General features: G+C 46.8%; 2 protein-coding genes across 3 annotated transcripts in view; one reads left to right on the plus strand and one right to left on the minus strand.

The window, feature by feature from the left end:
* Nucleotides 1–1,794: 1,794 nt before the first annotated feature.
* LOC101140163 (Down syndrome critical region protein 9) lies at nt 1,795–23,262 on the plus strand. Its single transcript, XM_063702700.1, has 2 exons — nt 1,795–5,273; nt 21,368–23,262. The coding sequence occupies exons 1-2, from the start codon at nt 4,854–4,856 to the stop codon at nt 21,548–21,550; spliced, it is 603 nt and encodes a 200-aa protein (XP_063558770.1). The 5' UTR covers nt 1,795–4,853; the 3' UTR covers nt 21,551–23,262.
* Nucleotides 7,196–23,670, minus strand: part of VPS26C (VPS26 endosomal protein sorting factor C) — a 45,383-nt gene continuing 28,908 nt past the window's right edge. The window contains exons 3-8 of one of the 2 annotated variants that reach the window (XM_004062776.4): nt 22,426–22,575; nt 17,347–17,427; nt 16,359–16,433; nt 12,191–12,341; nt 11,624–11,776; nt 7,196–9,408 (exon numbers count right to left, since the gene is read on the minus strand). In XM_004062776.4, coding sequence (XP_004062824.1) covers nt 9,326–9,408; nt 11,624–11,776; nt 12,191–12,341; nt 16,359–16,433; nt 17,347–17,427; nt 22,426–22,575 — 693 coding nt within the window. In that variant the 3' untranslated portion in view covers nt 7,196–9,325. The other variant, XM_055374014.2, reaches the window with a different exon arrangement.

Genomic DNA, 23,670 nt, shown 5'->3' on the forward strand with positions numbered 1-23,670 from the left:
TTTAGTAGAGACGGGATTTCACCATGTTGGCCAGGCTGGTCTTGAACTCCTGACCTCAGGTGATCCATCTGCCTTGGCCTCCCAAAGTGCTGGGATTACAGGCGTGAGCCACTGTGCCTGGCCTAATGTAAAATTATTAATGAGGTATATTACATCGTTTTTTTTTTCTCATCCCAGGTCTACAACATCCAGAGCAGCCACATTGCAAGTGCTCAGTAGCCACATGTGGCTGGCACATGTGGCCCATGGCAACTGTGCTGGACATGGTGGGTCTAGACCTCACTTCATTTTATGTATAAACACCAAGTATCTTGTGAGCTTTACTGTATGTGAATTTCTCACGAATGCTGTAACTGTGCACATTGAGGTTTGAGGTTTGATTGCCCTTTTGTTGTTTTTTTCTGAACGTTACTAAGGGTTGTTCATAATTTTGGAAGGTAGTATTATCCAATAGCCCCCGCCCCCTCCGCGTCCGCAGTGTGAGTCCCCTGCACAACATGCAGTGAAGCCGCTGCATTTGTAGCTCTCACATTCATGGTGATTCTACCCGAGGCCATGCACTGAATATGTCAGTATCACGGCTTGATATCTTCCAGTTTAGCTGTGCCTGAGTGTCTATGTACTGAAATCAGTATTATTTTATAATACATTTCTTTGTTTTTTGAGATGGGGTGTCACTCTGTCGCCCTGGCTGGAGTGCACTGGCGTGATCTAGGCTCACTTCAACCTCCGCCCCCTAGGCTCAAGTGATCCTCCCACCTCAGCCTCCCGAGTAGCTGGGACCACAGGCACACGCCAGCACGCCCAGCTAATTTTTTGTATTTTTGGTACAGATGGGGTTTCGTCTTGTGCCCAGGCTGGTAAAATACATTTCTTTATATTTATTTATTTATTTATTTAGAGACGCAGTCGCTCTGTCGCCCAGGCTGGAGTGCAGTGGCGCGATCTCGGTTCACTGCAAGCTCTGCCTCCCGGGTTCACGCCATTCTCCTGCCTCAGCCTCCTGAGTAGCTGGGACTACAGGTACCCACCACCACGCCCAGCTAATTTTTTGTATTTTTAGTAGAGATGGAGTTTCACCGTGTTAGCCAGGATGGTCTCGATCTCCTGACCTCGTGATCTGCCTGCCTCAGCCTCCCAAAGTGCTGGGATTACAGGCATGAGCCACCGCACCCAGCCAATTGTGATTTTCTTTGTTGCTATGCATGTAATTGATTTTTGCAGTTTCCATGGATTAAAAAAGATGTATTTGCTACCAGATATAAAGGAAAATCGTGGTAAAAGTACACTCACTTCTTAAGCATATCTTTTTTATGTATGGGATTTTGTTTTTTTGTTTTTTTTGAGACAGAGTCTCACTCTGTCACCCAAGCTGGAGTGCTGTGGCGCGATCTCAGCTCACTGCAACCTCTGCCTCCTGGGTTCAAGCAATTCTCATGCCTCAGCCTCCCAAGTACCTGGAATTACAAGTGTGTACTACCATGCCCGGCTAATTTTTGTATTTTTTTTTTTAAGTTAGAGACAGGGTTTCGCCATGTTGGCCAGGCTGGTCTCAAACTCTTGGACTCAATTGATCCGCCTGCCTCGGCCTCCCAAAGTGCTGAGATTACAGGCATGAGCCACTGCGCCCAGCCATGTAGGGGATTTTGAATTCAACTTTGAATTTGTGTTTTCTTAATACATATTGGTGTCGAAAATTGTTTTAAAACAAACATGAATATTTAAGATTTTAGTTTCTTGCTCCTTTCTCTCACCTTTCTGCAGCTAAGCCTGGGTGCATCCTTTTTTGGTGTATCATGCGGCAGTACATCTGGGCTCCTGGCCCAGCCTTCCCAGGTGGCCCCATCAGAGGCTATACATCTGTAGACAGAAAAGCTGGTCTCCTTCCTTTCACTTAAGACCCAGAGGTTGTGGTCTAGTTCTTGAAGGTCTAGTCCTTGACCCAGGTGGGGGACAGTGACCCCTGAGAAAGGAAGTGACCACACCCTGCTTTATGGGGCCTTTGCTGACCAAACCCTACCTCTCATAATGCTTTTCATTTGAGTTGCTTTGTCCCTAAGTCTTCATGCTCAGCCTCCTACCACAGCTGGACGTTTGTAAAGGGAACCAGAAACATCTTTTGGGGAAATGACAGTTGATGCAGATGACAGTAAACCATAATCTTTTGGTATTATCCTGACCCTTAATCCTGATCAAGCTGGCACTCCCCAGAATCCGACAATATACAGACATAGGCACAAATTCTGTCTTCATACTTTTCTAAGTACTTAAAACCTCCACAGCATATGTCTTTTGTGTGTTATACACAAGACTGTAAAGAGACTGGCTGGGGTTGGACATGAAAAGCCCTACAAAGTCAGAATCCTGCCGACCTGGAGGGGGGTCTATCCAAGGAATTCCATCTTACCAGTGACATTCATAGAAAAGCACAGTAAAGCACAGGAGATCCTTGCTGAGTTTTAATTCCTCAGTCTGCCTTTCCGCATCTTTTGAGTGATATACTCTAATAAGTTGACTGCATTTTATGTGAGTATAGCTGGATCCGCTTTGATTCTACAAATTAGGTGCCCTTCTGTTTCTTAGTAATGTCATATTCTCTGACCACTGTAGCCACTTAAGATAGTCTCAAATATGAATTTCAGTGGCCATAGTGGAGAAGATACTGACCCAGGAGGCTTATTCTCACCTCCACCTCTTAGACTCACATGTATGATTTTTTTTTCTCCCTACCAAAGTGGCTAGTTTTGACAGCCTTTAGGTTGCAGAATTGTTTATATTCGAAAGAAGACCTTACCTTCATAGAGCATTTTCCCGGGCAGTTGTTCTGCTTTGTAAGTTTTTAATATCTACTCTTATTCGGAGTCCCAAAATGAGTTAGCTTGGGTAGATCTCACAATGAAAACTGATTTCTTCGCATAAAACTTTATTCTACCTTTTTGAAAACCAGCTGGAAATGATGAATGGTGGCTTCAATAGTAATGGTTCACGAAGAACTGATCGTGTCCCCATCAATGAGGTCTTACCCATGGCAGGGCAATGGCGATCTACTGTAATTCTGTGTTGGTTGTAGTAAGTTGGGGGACTATCAGGCCAAGAATCAACAGAGCTACGTGGCTTAGGCAGGTCAGTTTCTCTGTGCCTCAGCCTGCTCACCTGTGAGATGGGAATAATAAACACCCCTCAGAAGGTATTGTGAGGTCATTCACTAAAGGACATTTCAGTGCTTTGAATGGGTCTGGAACATACCCTAGTATTTTTACTCTACATAGAAGAAATCAGTCCTAGAATATAATTAGATCGGACTTTCTGGTCCTTTAATCACTCGCCTCCTTCCTAAACTGGATCCAGCTGCAAACGATTGCGTTAGTCTCAGGACTTCATTTTCATTGGACTCAGCTGATCAAAACTGAGACCATTCTGAGGCAGGAGAATAGGGTCTGGAGGCAGTAAACCTAAGGCCGATTCAGGCTGACTTCCTAGAACTAAATCAAAAGGAAAACCCCAACTTTCCACATCCAAGTAACAAAAGGATCAGAGGCTACTCCCTTTGCAACCCCCCTTTTTCCACGTGGCAGATAAACTCTAAGTACCTCTGATTGGTCCCCTCCCACAGCCAATGAGGCTGTTCACAGGTCAAGACTTCATTTGCATGGGAGTATAACTTTGTAACTTCAGCCTCTGATTGGTTGCTTTCTGCAACTAATCAGATGTTTGCATAGGGTATAGCTTTATAACTTCGCTTCAGCCTCTGGTTGGTCCTCTCCTGCAACCAATCAGACTGATTACGGTCCACTACTTCATTTACACAAGGTGTACACCAAGTAACCAATGGGAAACCTCTACAGGGTATTTAAATCCCAGAAAATTGTGTCACCGGGCCCTTCAGCCTCATGGGCTGCTCCCACCTTGTGGGGTGTACTTTCATTTTCAACAAATCTCTGCTTTTGTTGCTTCCGTTTTTCCTTGCTTTGTGTGTTTTGTCCAATTCTTTGTTCAAGAACGCCAGGGTGACGTAACAATTCAAACCATGAAAAGGTAACAGAGCCCTTCGCGCGTCTCAACACGTGGTGACACAGCTAATAACCTGTGATGCATACATGGGAACAAATGCATAGAAAAACTTGTCAATGACACGCCAAAGTAAAACCCAAATGAAGCAAGGTGAAAGGATGGGCTGCAGCGCAGGCAAAACTGCACCACGTTACAGACTGCTCGCCTGGGATGGAACGGTGGGGAGGTGCGCAGACGGATGGACAAGCGCCTGGCAAAATGGATTTCTTTTCCTAGACTGCTAATGCTACTAACAGTTCCCTCCTCACAGGGTCGCTATAACGAGGTAACATACAGCACTTAGAAGACGGCCTGACCCAGAATAACACTAATGTTCACATGGCTGCGACTCTCGAACCAAAATCAATAGCCGGTATCTACTGAAACTGCAGCAAGGCGAAACCACGGGAATGGCGCTCCGTTGAGTAGAGCAACGCACAGCACATCACATCGCATCCTCCGTAGCGGGAGGCTCTGGCCTCACCGCAGCGGCACTTCCCGGAAGAGCCCAGGATATTCGGGGACCCGCACCGGACAGGCGGCCCAGGCCCCCTGGCGCCCAGCTGGCCGCCCTGTTGCAGCTGTCATGCCAAGACCTACGCCTAACGGCAGGGATTCCGGCGGTCATCATTTATTCTTGGCGCTAAGCTGCCGCTTCTCTTTTTTATCACCACAGAGTAACGCAGACCCCACCGTTTCCTTCCATTCTGAGCCAACCACTCCAGCAGCCACCGGGACGCCAGGTTATGCTGGGGCTGCACCACCCGGCCCGAGGCTTTTGAAGCCACGCCTGGGCGCGGAGGATGGGCAGGATTTGCCCCGTGAACTCTCGCGCACGCAGGCTCCGCGCGAGGCCCGGGCGCCCGAGCGGCGATTCCCTCCCCTATCATCAGCTCCAGGGTGGTGCCCCCCGGCTGTGGCGCCCAGACCCCGGCCATCCAGCAGCGTATAGACGAGCCCATGTCTGCGGTGTAACTGCACCGCGCTGGGGATCCACCCCCTCCCGCCAGGGTGAGGGCGCCGTCCTCCAGCGTATGCTACGCAGGCGCGCCCCGCCCTCCTGGTCACGTGACCACGCCTACAGCCGAAGAGGATGGGAAAATGCGGCCCTGTTCCTGAACGGGAAGCGGAAGCAGGAAGGCACTGAGAACACCAGCATCTGCCGCCGCCCTGAATCAGCGTTAGCATGTGGAGGCAACCTCAGCCCCCAGTTTCTGAAGAAGGTAATTCAGATTCAGACACAGGAATTATGGTGAGGGTAGAAATGGACTGGAAGGTTCGTTCCCCTTGCCCACCAAGACTCCAGAGCAGGTGGGTTCTTGATGTCTACTCTGCATGAAGCCCTGGGCTTTCCGGCCCTCCCTACTTTTCCTCCGAATTCACAGCACAGCTGAGCCAAAATGTATTCCTGCCAAAACGGGCATTTCCCAAAAGAAAATATTGTTTTAGATTCATTGTTCACAGCCTCTTTTTTTTTTTCGTTCATTTGAAGCAATTTTTTCTTATTATTATACTTTAAGTTTTAGGGTACATGTGCACAATGTGCAGGTTAGTTACATATGTATACATGTGCCATGCTGGTGCGCTGCACCCACTAACTCGTCATCTAGCATTAGGTATATCTCCCAATGCTATCCCTCCCCCCTCCCCCCACCCCACAACAGTCCCTAGAGTGTGATGTTCCCCTTCCTGTGTCCATGTGTTCTCATTGTTCAATTCCCACCTATGAGTGAGAATATGCGGTGTTTGGTTTTTTGTTCTTGTGATAGTTTACTGAGAATGATTTCCAATTTCAACCATGTCCCTACGAAGGACATGAACTCATCGTTTTTTATGGCTGCACAGTATTCCATGGTGTATATGTGCCACATTTTCTTAATCCAATCTGTCATTGTTGGACATTTGGGTTGGTTCCAAGTCTTTGCTATTGTGAATAATGCCGCAATAAACATAACATGTGCGTGTGTCTTTATAGCAGCATGATTTATAATCCTTTGGGTATATACCCAGTAATGGGATGGCTGGGTCAAATGGTATTTCTAGTTCTAGATCCCTGAGGAATCGCCACACTGTCTTCCACAATGGTTGAACTAGTTTACAGTCCCACCAACAGTGTAAAAGTGTTCTTATTTCTCCACATCCTCTCCAGCACCTGTTGTTTCCTGACTTTTGAATGATCGCCATTCTAACTGGTGTGAGATGGTATCTCATTGTGGTTTTGATTTGCATTTCTCTGATGGCCAGTGATGATGAGCATTTTTTCATGTGTTTTTTGGCTGCATAAATGTCTTCTTTTGAGAAGTGTCTGTTCATGTCCTTCGCCCACTTGTTGATGGGGTTGTTTTTTTCTTGTAAATGTGTTTGAGTTCATTGTAGATTCTGGATATTAGCCCTTTGTCAGATGAGTAGGTTGCGAAAATTTTCTCCCATGTTGTAGGTTGCCTGTTCACTCTGATGGTAGTTTCTTTTGCTGTGCAGAAGCTCTTTAGTTTAATTAGATCCCATTTGTCAATTTTGCCTTTGGTTGCCATTGCTTTTTGTGTTTTAGACATGAAGTCCTTGCCCATGCCTATGTCCTGAATGGTAATGCCTAGGTTTTCTTCTAGGGTTTTTATGGTTTTAGGTCTAACGTTTAAGTCTTTAATCCATCTTGAATTGATTTTTGTATAAGGTGCAAGGAAGGGATCCAGTTTCAGCTTTCTACATATGGTTGGCCAGTTTTCCCAGCACCATTTATTAAATAGGGAATCCTTTCCCCATTGCTTGTTTTTCTCAGGTTTGTCAAAGATCAGATAGTTGTAGATATGTGGCGTTATTTCTGAGGCACAGCGTCTTTCTTTCGTCTCCCTTTCCTTTCCTCATCTCTTGCTCTAATTGGAGAATTTGACAACTCTGAACCTCTGACTGTGGATAACCCCAACTCCAGCAAGCCTGGGCAAGAGTGGGACAGTTGCAGCCCCAAGGTAGCCAGACATCTGCGTTTTGCCTAGTAACAGATCATGGAGAGGTCAGACCAAGAAGTGGAAGGAAGTGGCCGGCCTGAGGCCTTTGTTTGGGCCACTCAGGGTTGAATGAAATGATAAAGGTAGCCACGTTGTCTGGAAGCGCTTCAGGTAATAATTATTCTCTAAGGAAAACAGTCATATTTATATCCATAAAATCAGTTTATTAAATTACATAGCAATATACATCCCAAACCTTTTCTCAAAATTGTCATTAGCTTTTTAAATTCATTAAATATTTTCATCTCATTAAAAATGGTTTCTTCCTTTAAAATTTCCCAGAAAGTGTGGCCTCTGTTTTCTGCTACTCAGTTTAAACACATCATCAAGGATAGATAATTAATGTCAGGTGAGCATAAAAGGAGATTATAAACCAGAAATGTATTTTCTGGGAACCAAGTTTCAAGTGACTCAGATAAGTTTTATTAATTTCATGGGTGAAGCCCCTGGATAAAGCTGTGCCTAAATCAGGCTTGTTTACCCTTGGCATTACGTCACCAAACACTGTTTCAGGATACTGGAAGTACATACAGCTTGGGAGGCGTTTGGCCTGAGCCTGTTTTGGCCAAGCCCATCCAGAATGAAAAGTACAAAAGAAGGCTAGTGTGTGTGCAAAGCAGCATGGCTTATTTTGAGGTCCTGTTAGTTGTGGGCCAACAAAACAGTGGCAGGATTTGAAGGAAGAAATGTATTGCAATAGTCCATATCCTTCGAACCACAAAGGGAGACTGAGGAAATGCTGGCTTTAGGCCAAAAAACCCTGGCTCAAAACAGCTTCCTCCAGTGGCTCAGAGGCAGACCACATTCATCAAGTCAAGGACCTTTTCCTGCTACCACCTTGCGGAGAGGGGCCTTCACCAGCCCACCCTGCACATGGGTTTCTGCTGTTCAGAACCTACCCAGTAACAACAGGAGCAAACATACATGTTTCCCCCTCATGTAACTTTGCATTTAAATATATTCTGGGAAACTGCTGGGCACAGTGGCTCACACCTGTAATCTCAGCACTTTGGGAGGCCAAGACAGGAGGATCACTTGAGTCTAGGAGTTCAAGACCAGCCTGGGCAACACAGGGAGACCCTGTCTACAAAAAATTTAAAAATTAGCTGAGTGTGGTGGCACTCACCTGTACCCACCTGTAGTCTCAGCTACTCAGGAGGCTGAGGGGAGGGATCGCTTGAGCCAGGGAGGTTGAGGCTGCCGTGAGCTGTGATCCTGCCAGTGCGCTCAGCCTGCGTGACACAGTTTGGAAAACTGTCTCTCTCTATGTATGTATCTGTTCAGGGAAATGGCAGCGTGAGATTTTATGGCAGTTCTTGAGACTTCAGAAACACTTCGGCACCAGCCAAATCCCCCCATGAGAGCAAGGAACACTTTTCCAGTTGCTTAAAAAATTTAAAGTTATAATGAAAAATGTTGTAAAAAGAACTAGAGGCTGAGCGCAGTGGCTCACACCTGTAATCCCAGCACTTTGGGAGGCCAAGGCAGGTGGATCATGAGGTCAGGAGTTCAAGTCCAGCCTGGCCAAGATGGTGAAACCCCGTCTCTACTAAAAATACAAAAATTAGCCGGGCGCGGTGGCAGTCACCTGTAATCCCAACTACTCGGGAGGCTGAGGCAGGAGAGTCGCTTGAACCTGGGAGGTGGAGGTTGCAGTGAGCTGAGATCACTCCAGCCTGGGTGACAGACTGAGACTCCGTCTCAGAAACAAAACCAAAAAACTACAGAATAGAGAAGGGGTGGAGGGAAGTCATGCATTTCCAGTGGCTAGCACTTTGCGCTCTGCCTTGGCGAGTATCTGCAAACTTCCTGACCATCGAGTGTGCTTGCAGCCATCCTGGATGTCAACTGGCCACAGACCCTTTGCTATGGGGAGTCCCTGGCTACATCCATTAGCAAGTCAGAGGTTTCCTTTTGTCCCCATGATGCCACTCTTCAGCAAGCTCAAACTGCTGTCACAATTGTTTTACTGTACCTAAAAAGGAACAGATAAGGCAAGAGCCGCAGTCAATGTTTTCTGTGAAATGGTCTTGGCAAATAGCATTAAGAAATCTTGTTGAATTTCAAAGAAAAGGTCTGATTAGAGGTGCCTGTTGGAAGCAGAAGCCTCAAGAAATGAGGAAGGAAAGTTAATTTGAGGGTCTGTTTCATTTCTGATACAGAATAATCACAAAAACAAGTATATGCCGTTGGCTGTAGCTCCCCTTAGGATTTGGATAACCAGCTGGATTTCCAGATGGCCACTCCCGTTTTCTATGCTTCCCTCCTCCGGGCTATATCCTGCAGAGCTTCAGCGGGAAGTTCTCCGTGATGAGGTGGTCAGGGTGAAGAAGCACCACGATGTTAACCTCAAATTCTGAGAAGAGAAGAGAGGGTGGGTTTATGCTCACTGTTACCAAGCAGCGAAACCACACGCCACCACCACTGCAGTCGCAGGAAGCTCTAACGGCGAAGGAGCACCCGGTGCGGGTGGGTTTCATTGCTGTCCCCTCAGCGCCACCCTGACCTTTCAGCCAAACCAGTGGAGATGACTATGCTGATGTCTGACTACCTCTGTCAACTTTCTCTAAGTGAATTTTTGTCCTCTCATCTTGGAACATGAGTGATCAGGCTTCACCAACTACACTTTCCCTGTCCCTTTGCTTTCCTAAAAAGGATATTCTAGAACCCTTTCAATTCATTGGTATTCCTTTGCCTTATTTTTACATTTCCTACGGTTCTTAATGAAATAGCAGACTGTGAACCAGCGCATAGCTGTCTGGGCCCATGTCCCCAATCCCCAGGTGAGAAACAGTCTTCAGAAGCAACAATTTCATTGTTGCTCCATTGGATACTATTCATCCATCACCTTTCAGCAAACAGGATTCCTTCTCCACCAACTCTTCAGCTGATATGGGTGAGCCTTGTTGATCATAACAAAAGGGATGTGTGTGAAGAGGAAGCACCTGACGACAAACAAGCACCATGTCCTTCCCCAGTGTGACGAGGGGTGGGAAGGGCACCGTGTGGGCAGAGGGCACCCTGTGCTGAGCCCCACACTGTGGCAGCTCAGCTGTGGAAGGGGCCTTGGAGTCAGTGCCCACCTGTGGCTGGGGTCTGCAGGACAACATCCCCGTGTGGGAGTGTCCACCTCCGCCCAAACATCAGCCACGAGAAGAGTCGGCCACCAGCAGTGACCGGCCTGTCCTTCCTCACTTTATTGTCACTACATTAGAGCCCTCTGGGCACTTCCTGCCACCACTCCCTTCAATGGGTTCTCCACCCCTCTTGTTGTGCCCCCCAGAAGAGTGGAGGGTGTGGCTGGAGTGGACAGAGAGGGATGCCCAGCAGGCAAGATAGGGAGCTGGCGGGGGCTTTCCTTTACAGCAGGAAAACAGCTGCACTGGAGCCGCCATGATAACCCAGGCGCTGTTTAGAGTCCGAGTGAGTTCCAGTCTCGGGCCTGACCGTGCATTTGAGGTCACTTGCACAGAATTGGAGGGGAACACACAGAGGTGCTGCTCTTGATGTGGATGCAGTGCTCACTCCTGACTTCCAACCTAGAGGTCCCCGAGCCTTTCTGAATCACGGTCCCCTGCTACTGAGAAGGCTCGGTCCCTTCCTTCTGGGTCTCTCTGTTCTACTTCTTCGTAGTGTGGAGTGATCTCCCAATTAACATGATTCTTATTAAGATGGAGGTCCCATTACAATATTTATAGGAAGAGTTAAAAACATGGAAATGTTCATGATACAATGTTAAGGGGAAAAGGCAGAATATAAAAGGGTGTCTGTGACCTGATTCAGATCCCATGGTTAAAATATGAACACACAGTTTCATGGAAACTCACTAGAGGCATCTAGGCCGCGGGGCTCAAGGCCTTCCTGCTGCTGAGCGCTCACTCTGGGGTTTTCACGGGTCCTGGACCTTCACACAGAGCCACTTTGTCAGTATCAACACCACCCCCCACTCCTGTGGTGCTCACTCACGGGAGTTTTCTTCACGGAGCTCAGCGTCACCTGCCCATGTCTACACAGAGCTCAGCGTCACCTGCCCATGTCTACACGGAGCTCAGCGTCACCTGCCCATGTCTTCACGGAGCTCAGCGTCACCTGCCCATGTCTACACGGAGCTCAGCGTCACCTGCCCATGTCTACACGGAGCTCAGCGTCACCTGCCCATGTCTACACGGAGCTCAGCGTCACCTGTCCATGTCTGCACAGAGCTCAGCGTCACCTGCCCATGTCTTCACGGAGCTCAGCGTCACCTGCCCATGTCTACACGGAGCTCAGCGTCACCTGCCCATGTCTAATCTACACTGATGTGGGTCTGTGTGTTTCCCCATGTGACAGTGGAAGTCCCACAAGCATCAGGACTGCTTGTGGGTGTGTCCCCTGTGCGACACAGTAGCTCCTTAACAAGGTTTTGTTGAGCAGCCGAAGGGCAGCAGGCTCTGAGCTGTATGGCCTGTGGCAGGCCCTGGCACTGAGGGACCAAAGGGCGGCAGGCTCTGAGCTATGTGACCCACAGCAGGCCCTGGCGCTGAGTGGCCCTTCCCATGGGCCCATGAGGTCTGGAGGCGAGTGCCACTTACCCACTTTGAAGTTGGTGGTCTCCAGTGTAGGGCAGGTGAACAGCCTAGGGAAGACCATGTAGATGGGGACAGAGAGGCCCCTGCACACATCCCCGTCGGCGATCTGAATGTTCTGAATCTCCGTGGCGTCGCGGGCATAGCCTTCTGCACACCCTGCGGGAGGGAGGCCACATCACGCGGTCAGGGCCAGCAGAGGCTGCGGGTCCACATCCGCACCGGCACCACCCCCCGTCTGCTCCGAGAATCCTCCAGGGTCCCCTCCCCTCACTTTCCTTAGACACGCGGCTACTGCTAAGGCACAGCCACGCTCTTACTTTTGCTTCCCCGACATCCTCTCTCTTTTTAGACTCAGGGTCATGGTCTGCTCTGTTGCCCAGGCTGGAGTGCAGTGGTGCGATCTCAGCTCACTGCAGCCTCAAACCACCCTCCCACCTCAGCCTCCTGAGTAGCTGGGATTACAGGGGTGCGCCACTGTGCCCAGCCCCCCAGCATCCTCTTAACCATGGAACGTGAGGGTGGCAGTCGAGGGGGACAGGCAAGCGCAAGGCCTGGTGGCACGGCCCTCACCGCATGTCTCCACGCGCACCAGCTGCAGCTCCACGCTTCTGATGGCGGCTTCCGAGCTCTCCACCACCAGCTCTCCCGTTAGCGGCTGTGTGATGACACAGTTTGTTGAGTTGAGATGTCCTCGAAGGAGAAATTTGGGAAGCAAAGCTCTCTAAAACAAAATGAAAACAAATACATCAGAATGCAGGCAAGGGGGGAAAGTGCTCCATACTTTGGTGCAAATAAAACCTGGAGGCGAAGTTGGATAGTGGTTATACAGTCCACCGGGACCGTCTCACAAAATGGGAAGAAAGGAGCGAAGTACTGACGTCTTGGACATTAGCCGGCTGAATTATTCAACAACGCTCTACATATGGCACCTGACTGACACTCTGTGTACAGGGAATGCCTCAGAGAACCATCCTAATTGCCTAGTCTCAGAGCTAGAAAGCTCCTTCTTACCAAGGAATAAGACACAAAAAAGTCTGAGGGAGTCGCCGTGGTGTTCAAGACAACCTGACACACACACAGTTAAAAAAAAAAATCCTGGCCAGGCACAGTGGCTCAAGCCTGTAATCCCAGGGCTTTGGGAGGCAAAGGCAGGAGGATCACTTGAGGCCAGGAGTTCAAGAACAGCCTGTGTAACACAGCAAGACCCCATCTCTAAAAAATGTTTTAAAAATTAGCTGGGCAGGCTGGTGCATACCTGTAGTCTCAGTTACATGGGAGGCAGAGGCAGGAGGATTGCTTGAGCCCAGGAGCTTGAGGCTCCAGTGAGCAATGATTACACCAGTGCACTCCAGTCTGGGTGACAAGAATGAGATGCTGTCTCTTAAAAAAAAACATTCAAAGATGTTCCCAATTGTACAATTTTTAAAACCCAAGACATTTATTTTATTTCACGGAAATTTAAAGAAAACTAGTTTCTTTGACGCTTGATGAGAAGCCTACAAACCTTTACTCTGCAGACAGGACACTGGCCAGGAAGGACTGATGATGGTCTAGAGCAGGGGTGTCCACTCTTTTGGCTTCCCTGGGCCACGTTGGAAGAAGAAGAATTGTCTTGGGTCACACATAAAATATATTAACACTAATGATAGCTGATGAGTTAAAAAAAAATCACAGAAACAAAATCTCATGTTTTAAGAAGGTTTATGAATTTGTGTTGGGTCACATTCAAAGCCATCCTGGCCTGTGGGCTGTGGGTTGAATGGGCTTGGTCTAGACAGAGACGGTTTTTCTAGGAATCTTTACCTCTGGCTGGATCCCAGTTACTGAAAGGATCAGATATTGGCATACTACTGTCCAACAGAAACATAATGCAAGCTGCGAGTGGAAGCCACATATATAATTTGGAATTTTCTAGTAGCCACATTAAAAAAGAAGGTAAAATTAACGAATATATCAAAAGTGCTATCACTTCCACATATAATCAATATCAAAAATATGAATGATGTTTTACATTCTCCTTTTCATCCTGAGTCTTTGAAATCTGGTCAGTATTTACACATCCACCTCAGCTACTTGGTCCAGCCATGTGCCCAGGGTCAATGGTGATGTGTGGCTGGTGGCCACCTGACCAGGCAGTGAAGCTCTGGACCTGAAAAGCCCGGGGCTCTGGACCTGGCAGTCCCCAAAGGTACAGACCTCTGAAAAAGTCTGCATTCAAGATGGAGCTTTTATTTATTTGTTTTTATTATAAACATTTTTAGAGACAGGGTCTTGCTCTGTTGCCCAGGCTGAAGTACATGGCTCACTGCAGCCTCACCTCCTGGGCTCAGGCAATCCTTTTGCCTAAGCCTCCCTAGTAGCTGGGACTACAATCACATGCCACCACACCCAGCTAATTTTTACATTTTTCTTTTGTAGAGACAGGTTCTGTGTTGCCCACGCTGGTCTTGAACTCCTGACCTTAAGTGATCCTCCTGCCTTGGCCTCCCAAAGTGGTGGGATTCCAGGCATGATCTACTGTGCCTGGCCAAGACAGAGTTTTAAAAATAACTAAGAGAAGCTATTTGTGTAGAAAAACAAAAAGCAGTAGCAGTACACATTAAAATTCTTTTAGGCGACTAATGAAAAAGGATAGCTTTCAACATTCAGCTCAAGAAACTGACTAAACAATCATTTTCCCTCTCCTCCCACTGACATGATTTTAACATATACAAATAAAATAAACCTATACTATTTTGCGTCTGAGCTCCAGCCTAGTAGTTCCTATAAAGCTATCTTATATCCTTCCAATAAATCTCTTTTCTACTTAAAAATCTACAAGATTTTCTACAATACATCTCTTTTCTACTTAAAAAGCAAAACAACCACCAGTGGCATTTTGTGAATAAGCAATTTTATTTTATTTGCTTTATGTGTTATTTTCTTATTTTCCAACAATAAACCTGAATGGTTCTGCGGAAAGAAAAGTTCTTCGTGTTTACAAATAAACCTATACCTAGAAAAGCCACAAGGAACACCCCGTGGGGACCACCCCAGTGAAGTGTTTCTGTCCGGCAGAAAGTGGACAGACAATCCGGCTCCCGGGAGTTCAGGGCACCCGTCCTCCAGGTGGCAGGGGGAGCGGTGAGAGCGGGTGTGCTCGCAGGGCGTGTGGTCAGCCTGCCATCGGGCGGGGGCCTGCGAAGGGCAGTAGGCAGGTATCACAGGTGAGCTCACCAGATGGGGGAAGCTGCCACAGACTGGCACCACAGCTTCCTGCAAAGGGGATCTCCCACCCGGAAAAGCAGACTCAGGGCAAGGTAGGACAAGTGTCCCACGTCATTCACAGCCACAATGCAGACAGCGAGCCTCTGGACTCAGGAGACAAGCTGCCTACAAACACCCCGGCCACGTGCCACACCCAGGGCAGAGCGCCTCTGATGAGCACGTGCTGAGGACCAGGAGAACAGGTTCTCACCTGGGCTAAGGATACAGCCTCTACAACACCATCACACACATTAGATCCTCATTTGTAAATGTAAACTGACAACCAAGGATCAATACACATTTAAGGAAAACAAAAGCAAGAAAAAGACACACACACTCAACAAACAGAACCAACCCCTGAGAAACAGAATCAATACAGGAAACGGAGATGAAAGGCCACTGCGTCCGTAATGGAAGCAGCAGCTATCCCGAAGAAGAAACGGTGTCTAGAAATGAATCACATTACTGCTGAGGTCAGCGCTTCTGCAGACAGGCTACAGAGGTGGGAGACGGGAGTCTGAGTGGCCCACTGGGGTCGCGTGCCCTCAGAGCCCGGAGAAGGGAGACGTGCAGAACAGACAGAGGAGTGGCCTTTCCTCCCTCACCTGTCTGAAAGGCTCCCCACGACACATGTCCAGCCTCTGAGGGATGAGGCCAATGACATCCCAGGGCCCAGGCCTCCCAGCTTGTCCTTCACTTGATCCTAGTCAGTGTGGTCCAGACAGCAGAATAAAGAATTAGAGGAAGGATGAAAAGTTACATCCAGGAAGATCTACAGGACTCCACTGTTTAGGAGAAATGCACGGCAGTGGATGAGAGGGCAAGATCAGGGAGGCCGGGGCCAGGCAGAGTTTTGGACGGGCCCAAGTTCACCGTGCAGCTCGAGGGACCAGCTGAGGCTCCACCAGCGGCTGCCACTGACAGCCAGACAGCCCTGTCCTGACGCAGGAGGCGGGGCAGCTGGGCTGGCACTGCCCAGGCGTCTGTGCCTCACTGTACCTGCCTTGGCCGTGAGGCGTCCACCACGGAGGGCACTGCGGAATCTTTGAAAAGCACGTTGCTGCCCGGCCTCTGTCAGGTGGGAATGCTGGGGAAGAAACTGCAAACTAAACATCCATGGAGGACGACAACAGGCCAGGGGGCTGGGAGCAGGCCCCGGCTAACCATGAGAAATGAAGGGACGTGGCCGTGTCATGGGCAGCGGGGGGTCTTGGGGGCCCATGATGCAGTAAAACTGAGGGAAAATGGTGAGATTAATAGACATGGACCCTCCCTGAGGAACTTTTCAAAAGCAGTCCTCTTCTAAGCTGCTTTACTGAGCTTAAAAAGGAAATCAAATGGAAAATACTGAGTAATTTGGGTACAAACAATCAGAAATCTCTGCTGGCTGATGACGTGATTTCCAAATGAAGACCACTCAGGCAATAGCTAGTCCGTGGGGTCTGGCTGCTGGGAAGATACCCACAGCATTCGCCTGTGCAGGACGTCTTACCTCTTTGACGTTCTGTAAGGTTTCAGGTGTAATCGTGAAGTCCACGGGACTGGGAGTAAACTTCCCCTTCTGAGGCTAAAACGAGAGGTGAAACCGAAATCAGTAGGTGAAGGCCAAGAGTTCTGCAGGTCAAATAGCTTTTCCCTTTCAAAAATAAACCAACGGCAGCCTGGCGATGCAGGAAGGACGGGGAACTAAGAGGCGCAAGCCTGGGTCCTGAACACAGTTCTGTCAAATTTCCCCATCTTGCTGAAACTCAGTTTCCTCATCTGTAAAATGAGGGGAGAGATGTCTTAATCTCCAACGTGCCTTTCAGATTCAGAATTTTAAAATCAGATCTAAGAAACAGAACAGTGTTATTGGCAAGTACTTATTTGAAACCTCTCAGCACAGTGACCCTCCAAAGGGCTCTTCACACCTCCCAGATGGTCCCACTTCACAGACGAGGAAAGTGGGGCAGAGACCTCAGTGACCTGCTCAGCTCAGTGGTAGAGCTGGGAGGCTGAGCATCAAACCCAGGAGGTCAGGTTGCTATTAGCCTCTGAGCTATAGAGCTGTCTACCTGAAGAATCGTACTTTAAACGTTACCAAAACAGCAGTAACAGTGATCACCTCCATGTTACATAATTTCAGAATCTATAGATACAGCCGAGCTTCATGAGAGCCTGCCTGGCATTTTTTATCCAGGGGCTGGGATGCAAAGGGCCAGTCTACCACCCAGACAGCCAGGGAGAGGAAAGGTCCTGCCCGAGGTGCCGACGTGGAGTCCCTCTGGCCCGCGGCCTCAGCTGGGGGACTCTGGGCCCAGGACAATGATGCACACGTGATGCGCATGCCACTGACTGTCTCTGACCCAGGAGTCTTGTATCTTCTGCCAGCACCCGTGAAACAGTAAGAGGCTAAATGATGAGCTTGTAAATAGGGTAAACTCTCAGACCCCATGGGAGATTCCTATCATTAAGCACCAGAGTCCCCGAGTGAAGCTTACAGCGGAGTGAACGATAAATTCACAGGTCTTTGTCAAGTCCTTGGCCAACAGAGACCGCTTCATGTCACAGCGCAGCGTATACTAAAGGGGAGAGTTGGAGGAAAAAAGTTCATTTTAGTGGGATTTGCTTTCATCTTGGAATTATATTCAAAGAGACAAGTCAGTCAACATATTTTAGGGAAATGTGCAATCAGTGCATTATAGAAAATTAACATACATAATATAATACATAATAGGATAGTTAATGTTCAAAATAAAGGCATTTCTGTTTTAAAAATGAACCACTTTAAGGTTATTCTTCAATCTGTTTGCACAGCTGTCCTGCAGTTGGACCCACTGGCAAACAGGTGCACGGTCCCACCTGTAGCAGGGAGCAGGCTGGCGAGACAGAAAGGGCAGTGCGCTCAGGAGCAGAGGCCAGGCCAGATCCCGTTGTTGTCTGCCTCACTGTGCGAGCCCAGACAGATAACACAACTTGTCTGAGCTTCTGCTTCCCTTCTGTAGAATGGGGCTCTTAAGACCCACCTGCAGCGAGACTCCAATGAGATCATGTGTGACAAGCACTCAGCACAGGGCTGGCACACAGCAATGCTGGAAAACAGCAGCTACTTTGTAAGCGGGATTAGAAAATCCATGCAGTGAGGACTGCAACCCTGGGACAGCACCCAGCATGTCACAACCCCTCCTCGCTGGGCACCTGCTCTGAGTGCATAGCACTGCCCTGGGTACCAGAGCCAAGCTCAAGATCACACCTGGTCCTCAGGGAACTTCTAGTTTACTGAATATGCAGTAACCCACACATCCATCAACCAACTTCCACAAGGGTCAACTCATGGCCAATCTTATTTATCGAGACATCTGAGGTCTCTCTCCATCTGCCAACACACAGATGTAGCCTGCACCTCAAAGAAAAAGTGGGTTGGAAAACAATGTAGCATCGCACTTGCACACTTGCTTTTTTAATGTGGCAGAGCCGCATTCCATTTCTCTGCTGTCCCTAGGTTAGTTTTCTGAGCTGGTTGCTACCATGGTGCCTACTGCAAGGTGAGCTCTGTTCCCTTAAGGGGAGCTCCACTGCAGAGCTGGTATTGAGCTTAAAGCAGGCTTTGAACGGGGACTGTTGCTTCAAATCCCTGTCCGTGAGCTGAGAGACTATTTAAAAATGTAATTCTACAGCAGGACCACTGTTGTAATGCCAGTCTTTAAAAAAAAAAAAAAATCACATAATCCACGTTTAATAAAGTTAGTTGTTTTAATCGTCCAGGAAAAACTTCAGAATTACGTCAAAAATAATTTTCATAACTGGGACTCTATGCATAACTGAATCTTCCAAGAAGCTATATTCATATGAACAACCTGTCCGCATGAAATAAGAAGTTACTATATATATTTAAGGTACTACTGGGAGAGTAAAACATTGTTTAAAAGAATCATCCTTGTCTGCAAGGATCTTTATGTAGAATATATATACAATATATATATTCTTTTTTTGTTTTTTAATATGGAGTCTCACTCTGTCGCCCAGGCTGAAGTGCAGTGGCGTGATCTTGGTTCACTGCAACCTCCACCTCCTGGTTTCAAGTGATTCTCTTGCCTCAGCCTCCTGAGTAGCTGGGATTACAGGGGCGCGCCACCATGGCTGGCTAATTTTTTTTTTTTTTTTTGAGATGGAGTTTCACTCCTGTTGCTCAGGCTGGAGTGCAATGGCGTGATCTCGGCTCACTGCAAACTCTGCCTCCTGGGTTCAAGCAATTCTCCTGCCTCAGCCTCCCGAGTAGCTGAGATTACAGGCATCCACCACCATGCCCGGCTAATTTTTGTATTTTAGTAGAGATGGGGTTTCACCATGTTAGTCAGGCTGGTCTTGACCTCAGGTGATCCACATGCCTTGGCCTTCCAAAGTGCTGGGATTACAGGTGTGAGCCACCGTGCCTGGCCTAATTTTTGTATTTTTAGTAGAGACGGGGTTTCACCATGTTGGCCAGGCTGGTCTTGAACTCCTGACCTTAGGTGATCTGCCCACCTCCGCCTCCCAAACTGCTGGGATTACAGGCGTGAGCTACGGTGCCCAGCCCTGTCCATAGTTTTAAAGTAGACTCCTATAAAAGGAATTTTTAACTTTGAAAAGGGATGACTAGGATCTCTAGAAATGAGTGCTGAATATACAATTTCAACAGACATGTTTTATGTGATAGGATAAACGCTTGCTAGCACAGCTACAAGAGTAAAGCAAGAGTAGAACAAACCTAGTAAAACTTGCCTACAATTTAAATTATTGTAAAAAGAAGAAGTAGATGCACAAAGGGCAACTACGGAAGACTCTGATGATCGTATGAAGTATCTAGTAACAAAGACAAACATGAACGCAACATGACTGAGAAGAATGTCAAGCTCTTCATCTAAAAAATGACAAGCAAACCAAGCCTCTGGAAGTCAGGAATATAATACTGGCATTTTATACATATACATATATATGTGTATATGTGTATATATATATATATATTTTTTTTTAATTAAAAAATTTTTTTCTTAAGAGATGAGGTATTGCTATATTGCCCAGGCTGGACTTGAACTTCTGGGCTCAAGTGATTCTCCTACCTCAGCCTCCCAAGTGGCTGGGTTTACAGGTGCATGCCGCTGCACCCAGCACGTCTATCTTTTAAATCCTCTATTCTGATTTATGATTTTTACCGTTTTAGATTGTTACAACACAATCCAATTTATAAATGAAAAATTTCTTGGCACATAATTTAAGATGATATTAGGGTTTAGCAACAAAAGTTTCTATCCAAAGAAATGTGCCTATGTTAACCTTTAGAGTAAGTGCGGTAAGCAGTGCGGGCCGAGGAGTGCTGGTCTGGACCTGCAGGCTGAGGCTGGCCTGTGTGACCACAGGAAGTCACTGCCGTCTCTGGGCGGCACTTGCCCTACTATAAAACTGTAAGAAAAAGACCTGCCAAATAATGGCATGAATGAATGAATGGATAGATGGATGATGACAGATTTAAAAAAACATAATCTTAGTTTCTCTTAAATTTATTTTCTCAAAAGAAGACAAATTTCGATATGAATCAAGAATTAATCAATACTTGAGAATTTTTACAAATTCTGATAGGTGTGCAAATGTTAACTGTAATTATAGAGACAAACGTCCTTAGTTTTTGGAGATGCGCAATGAGGTCTTTTGAGATGAAGTATCAAGACTCTGAAACTAACTTTAAAATGATTTAGAAAAAAATCTAAATTTTTAGGTGAACAAAGATGGCAAAATACTATTAAGTGCTGAATGACAATAAGTGTGATAAAGTCATGGAAATCAGAGGTTAAGCTAAGAAATCTCTTCATTGTTAGAAATCAGTGAGATAGTTGGGGAGGTACTGAATTCCAAATTGTAGTATTCTGAGGTTAACCCTCAAATGGTAAAATCTGATGATGAAAAGACGAGGGTAGGGGCAATTATTCCCTTTACTAAGGAACTGACCACCTGTTAACTCTCCTACTATATTTTAAGTAGCCTCCAATTTACACACAGCTCTGCAGCAACAGAAGCACACAAGCTTTTTGTTTTGTTTTCTTTCGTAGAGATGAGATCTTGCTTTGTTGCCCAGGCTGGTCTTGAACTCCTGGGTTCAAGCATTCCTCCTGCCATGGCCTCCCAAAGTGCAGGGATGACAAGCGTGAGCCACTGTGCCTGGCCAGCACACACGTTTTCTATGTATATCTGAACATCTGTCTTGGCAACATGTGGAAAAGGATGGGGTTTCCAATTTGACTTTAAACAAATTCATCTTCTTTTGGTAAGTCTTGATGAACGCAGGAGTTAACAAATATGATCACTGAAAACGTGATCTTATTCCAGTTTCTAATGAACATATTCTTGTATTTTTAAATCAACCATATTAAAGAACTACCGTGTGGATAAAGCAAGTCAATACTGATTCTGGGTAGATAATAAAAATAATTTTCAAAATCAAATGTTCAAGATATCTTCAGTATTGCCAAAAAGGCATTTTTCATTCAGTTTCTTTCAGGGTGGAAACAGTCCCAACCTAGAAAGCTGATCAGAAGACTCCCACCCACATACCAGCAACTGGTATCTGCATGGCTACGTACGCAGCTTCCTCTGAATCCAGGTGCTACTCAGTCATCACTGCTGCTTCCTTGGGGCTGTCCAAAGCCTTTGGTGCTAACAATAAAGGACTAGAAACACTTCTTTTCTTCACAGAAGATGTACATCATACTACATGTGTTTACTCTGGACAGATCTCTTAGGCAATTCATAAAACTCCCATACAGATGAATCTTTAAACACTCACAGGGGTTTGGGAGGCTTTTATTTTAAAGGTTCTATTATTTTCAGCAGGATAATGTATCTACTAAGACCAAATTATTGACCAAAACTTAATAAATCAAAAAAATTCCTGACTTTCATCCCTCTTGCATATAAGACTGAAGAGTTTTGTCTCATCCAGCAAGGGAAGTGCTGCGAGGCTGCTATCACAAAAGTATCTTTCTTTCTGCTGCATAAAGGAAAGGCTCTCTCACCCCGTGTGGACTCCACACTGCTCCTGAGACAACAACAGCAGACTGTCAAAGACGTCCCTTAACCAGTAGCGGTAGACAGGAAGTCATAATCCACTTCCCCTCATTGACAAGGTTTGTTCAATAAACAACACCAGCCTATGTCAAAGTAGTAGCCTTTGGGTGTTAAACAAAGAGATACTTGTAAGTATAAAATAGACAAGTTAATGCTAGTGCCAGAAAGAAGTTAGGGCATATCTGTTACCAGACAATAAAAGCATCCCTTACAATGTGAGGTGGCCTGAAAAGAGCCCAGAAGAAACAGAGGGAAAAGAAGTTACAGCACGAGTGCCTTGAGGCTCCTATCAGAAATAACGGCCATACGTCAAATGCATTTATCAGGGAAATGAGAAATTAACGTCGAATATACATGTGAGGTCTCAGCAATAAACACAGTATTAAATTCTTGGGCCCGTCTACTAACGTTGAGAGAAAGACCACACCGTTTTTCAGAAGAAAACTTGTGAAGTCAGTCGCGTGGGACTAGGAAGCTCTCACCTGAATGTTGACAAACACGCCATGATACGTCTCATACAGAACTTTGTTACCCTTCACGTGCAGAGGAAATTCAAAAGGGATTTCTGTTTTGCCGCTGGGAAATTTCCCTGGCTTCACCATTTCTATGGTGCTGTTGATAATCTGGATAGGCTGTAAACAAAAATCAGTTCAGTCCATCAGCACGCACTTGGAGATGTCCTTCCCAATTACTAATAACCTTCTGAAGGACACAGCACCCCAACCCCCTGGAGGCCACCATCCTGCTGTCTTGGGCAGCTCTGCGCTGGGTCTGGAGATGAACAGTGACTTGGCTCTGCTTTTTAAGACTCTGGCACAATAATGATTCATTTACAACATGAGACACATAGGTGCTTCAGACACATGGGAACTGAACTGATATATCCCTCTCTCCTCCCCAGGTATCTCATTTAACTGTTTTAACAACCCCGATCTTCAGGATCAAGAAGCAGAACCAGCACAGTGAGGCTGCCTGGCTAACAGGGTTGACGTGTGAACCCACGGCTCCCCTCACCGAGCCCCGTGCTCTTCTGGGCAGCGCTGCCTCTGCTCCTGACAGCCCACCAGCTTCCTCGGAGCCTTCCTGCTGCAGCCGCTCAGGGAGAGCAGGCCTTTCCTCCAGCCCTGTGGCCTGCACAGACCTCCTCAGCTGGGCCTCCAAGGAGGAGCAGGAGGGTACTGACATTTGGAACCTGCCTTCAAGGCACGTATTCATGCTTTTTAAGCATTTATAGTTTAACGTCAGTGGCTCTCAGAAGACCCATGACTTAGGAAGTGAATCTCTTAAGTACTAATGGATTAAAATAAAGTTGTAGAAAACACAGGAAGCCCCTAAATCTGAACGCTGTGAATGCACCTTTCTCTGTCTTCACTCTTTTCCCCGCAAAACTTAAAGCGTTAATATGTCCTTCAGGAAAAGGCAACTATAAGAATAGAGAAAGAGTTTACATTCTGGAACACAAAACTCTACCCTAAATGACAAAAACAACAGTTACTTGCTCTATTTTCATCTTACCTTAGTGTCAAATCAACAGTAGCATAGACACAGCTAATAAAATAACAGTTTTGATTTCGGAAGGCATGTAACATAAGCCACAGGCACAACTTCTCAGAAGAGCTGTGATCTTTTTTTTTTTTTGGAGATAGAGTTTTGCTCTTATTGCCTCAACTAGAGTGCAATGGCGCCATCTCAGCTCACTGCAACCTCCGCCTCCTGGGTTCAAGCGA

This window comes from Gorilla gorilla, chromosome 22 (assembly GCF_029281585.2).
Source record: "Gorilla gorilla gorilla isolate KB3781 chromosome 22, NHGRI_mGorGor1-v2.1_pri, whole genome shotgun sequence".
NCBI classification, from domain to species: Eukaryota; Metazoa; Chordata; class Mammalia; order Primates; family Hominidae; genus Gorilla; species Gorilla gorilla.

Bases quoted from the DNA above. Each gene is read 5' to 3' on its own strand.
- LOC101140163 (XM_063702700.1), top strand. From the start codon at position 4,854: ATGGGCAGGATTTGCCCCGTGAACTCTCGCGCACGCAGGCTCCGCGCG. The intron at 5,274-21,367 runs GTAATTCAGATT...TTTTTCATTCAG, and splicing joins GCCCCCAGTTTCTGAAGAAG to TTTCTTTCAGGGTGGAAACA.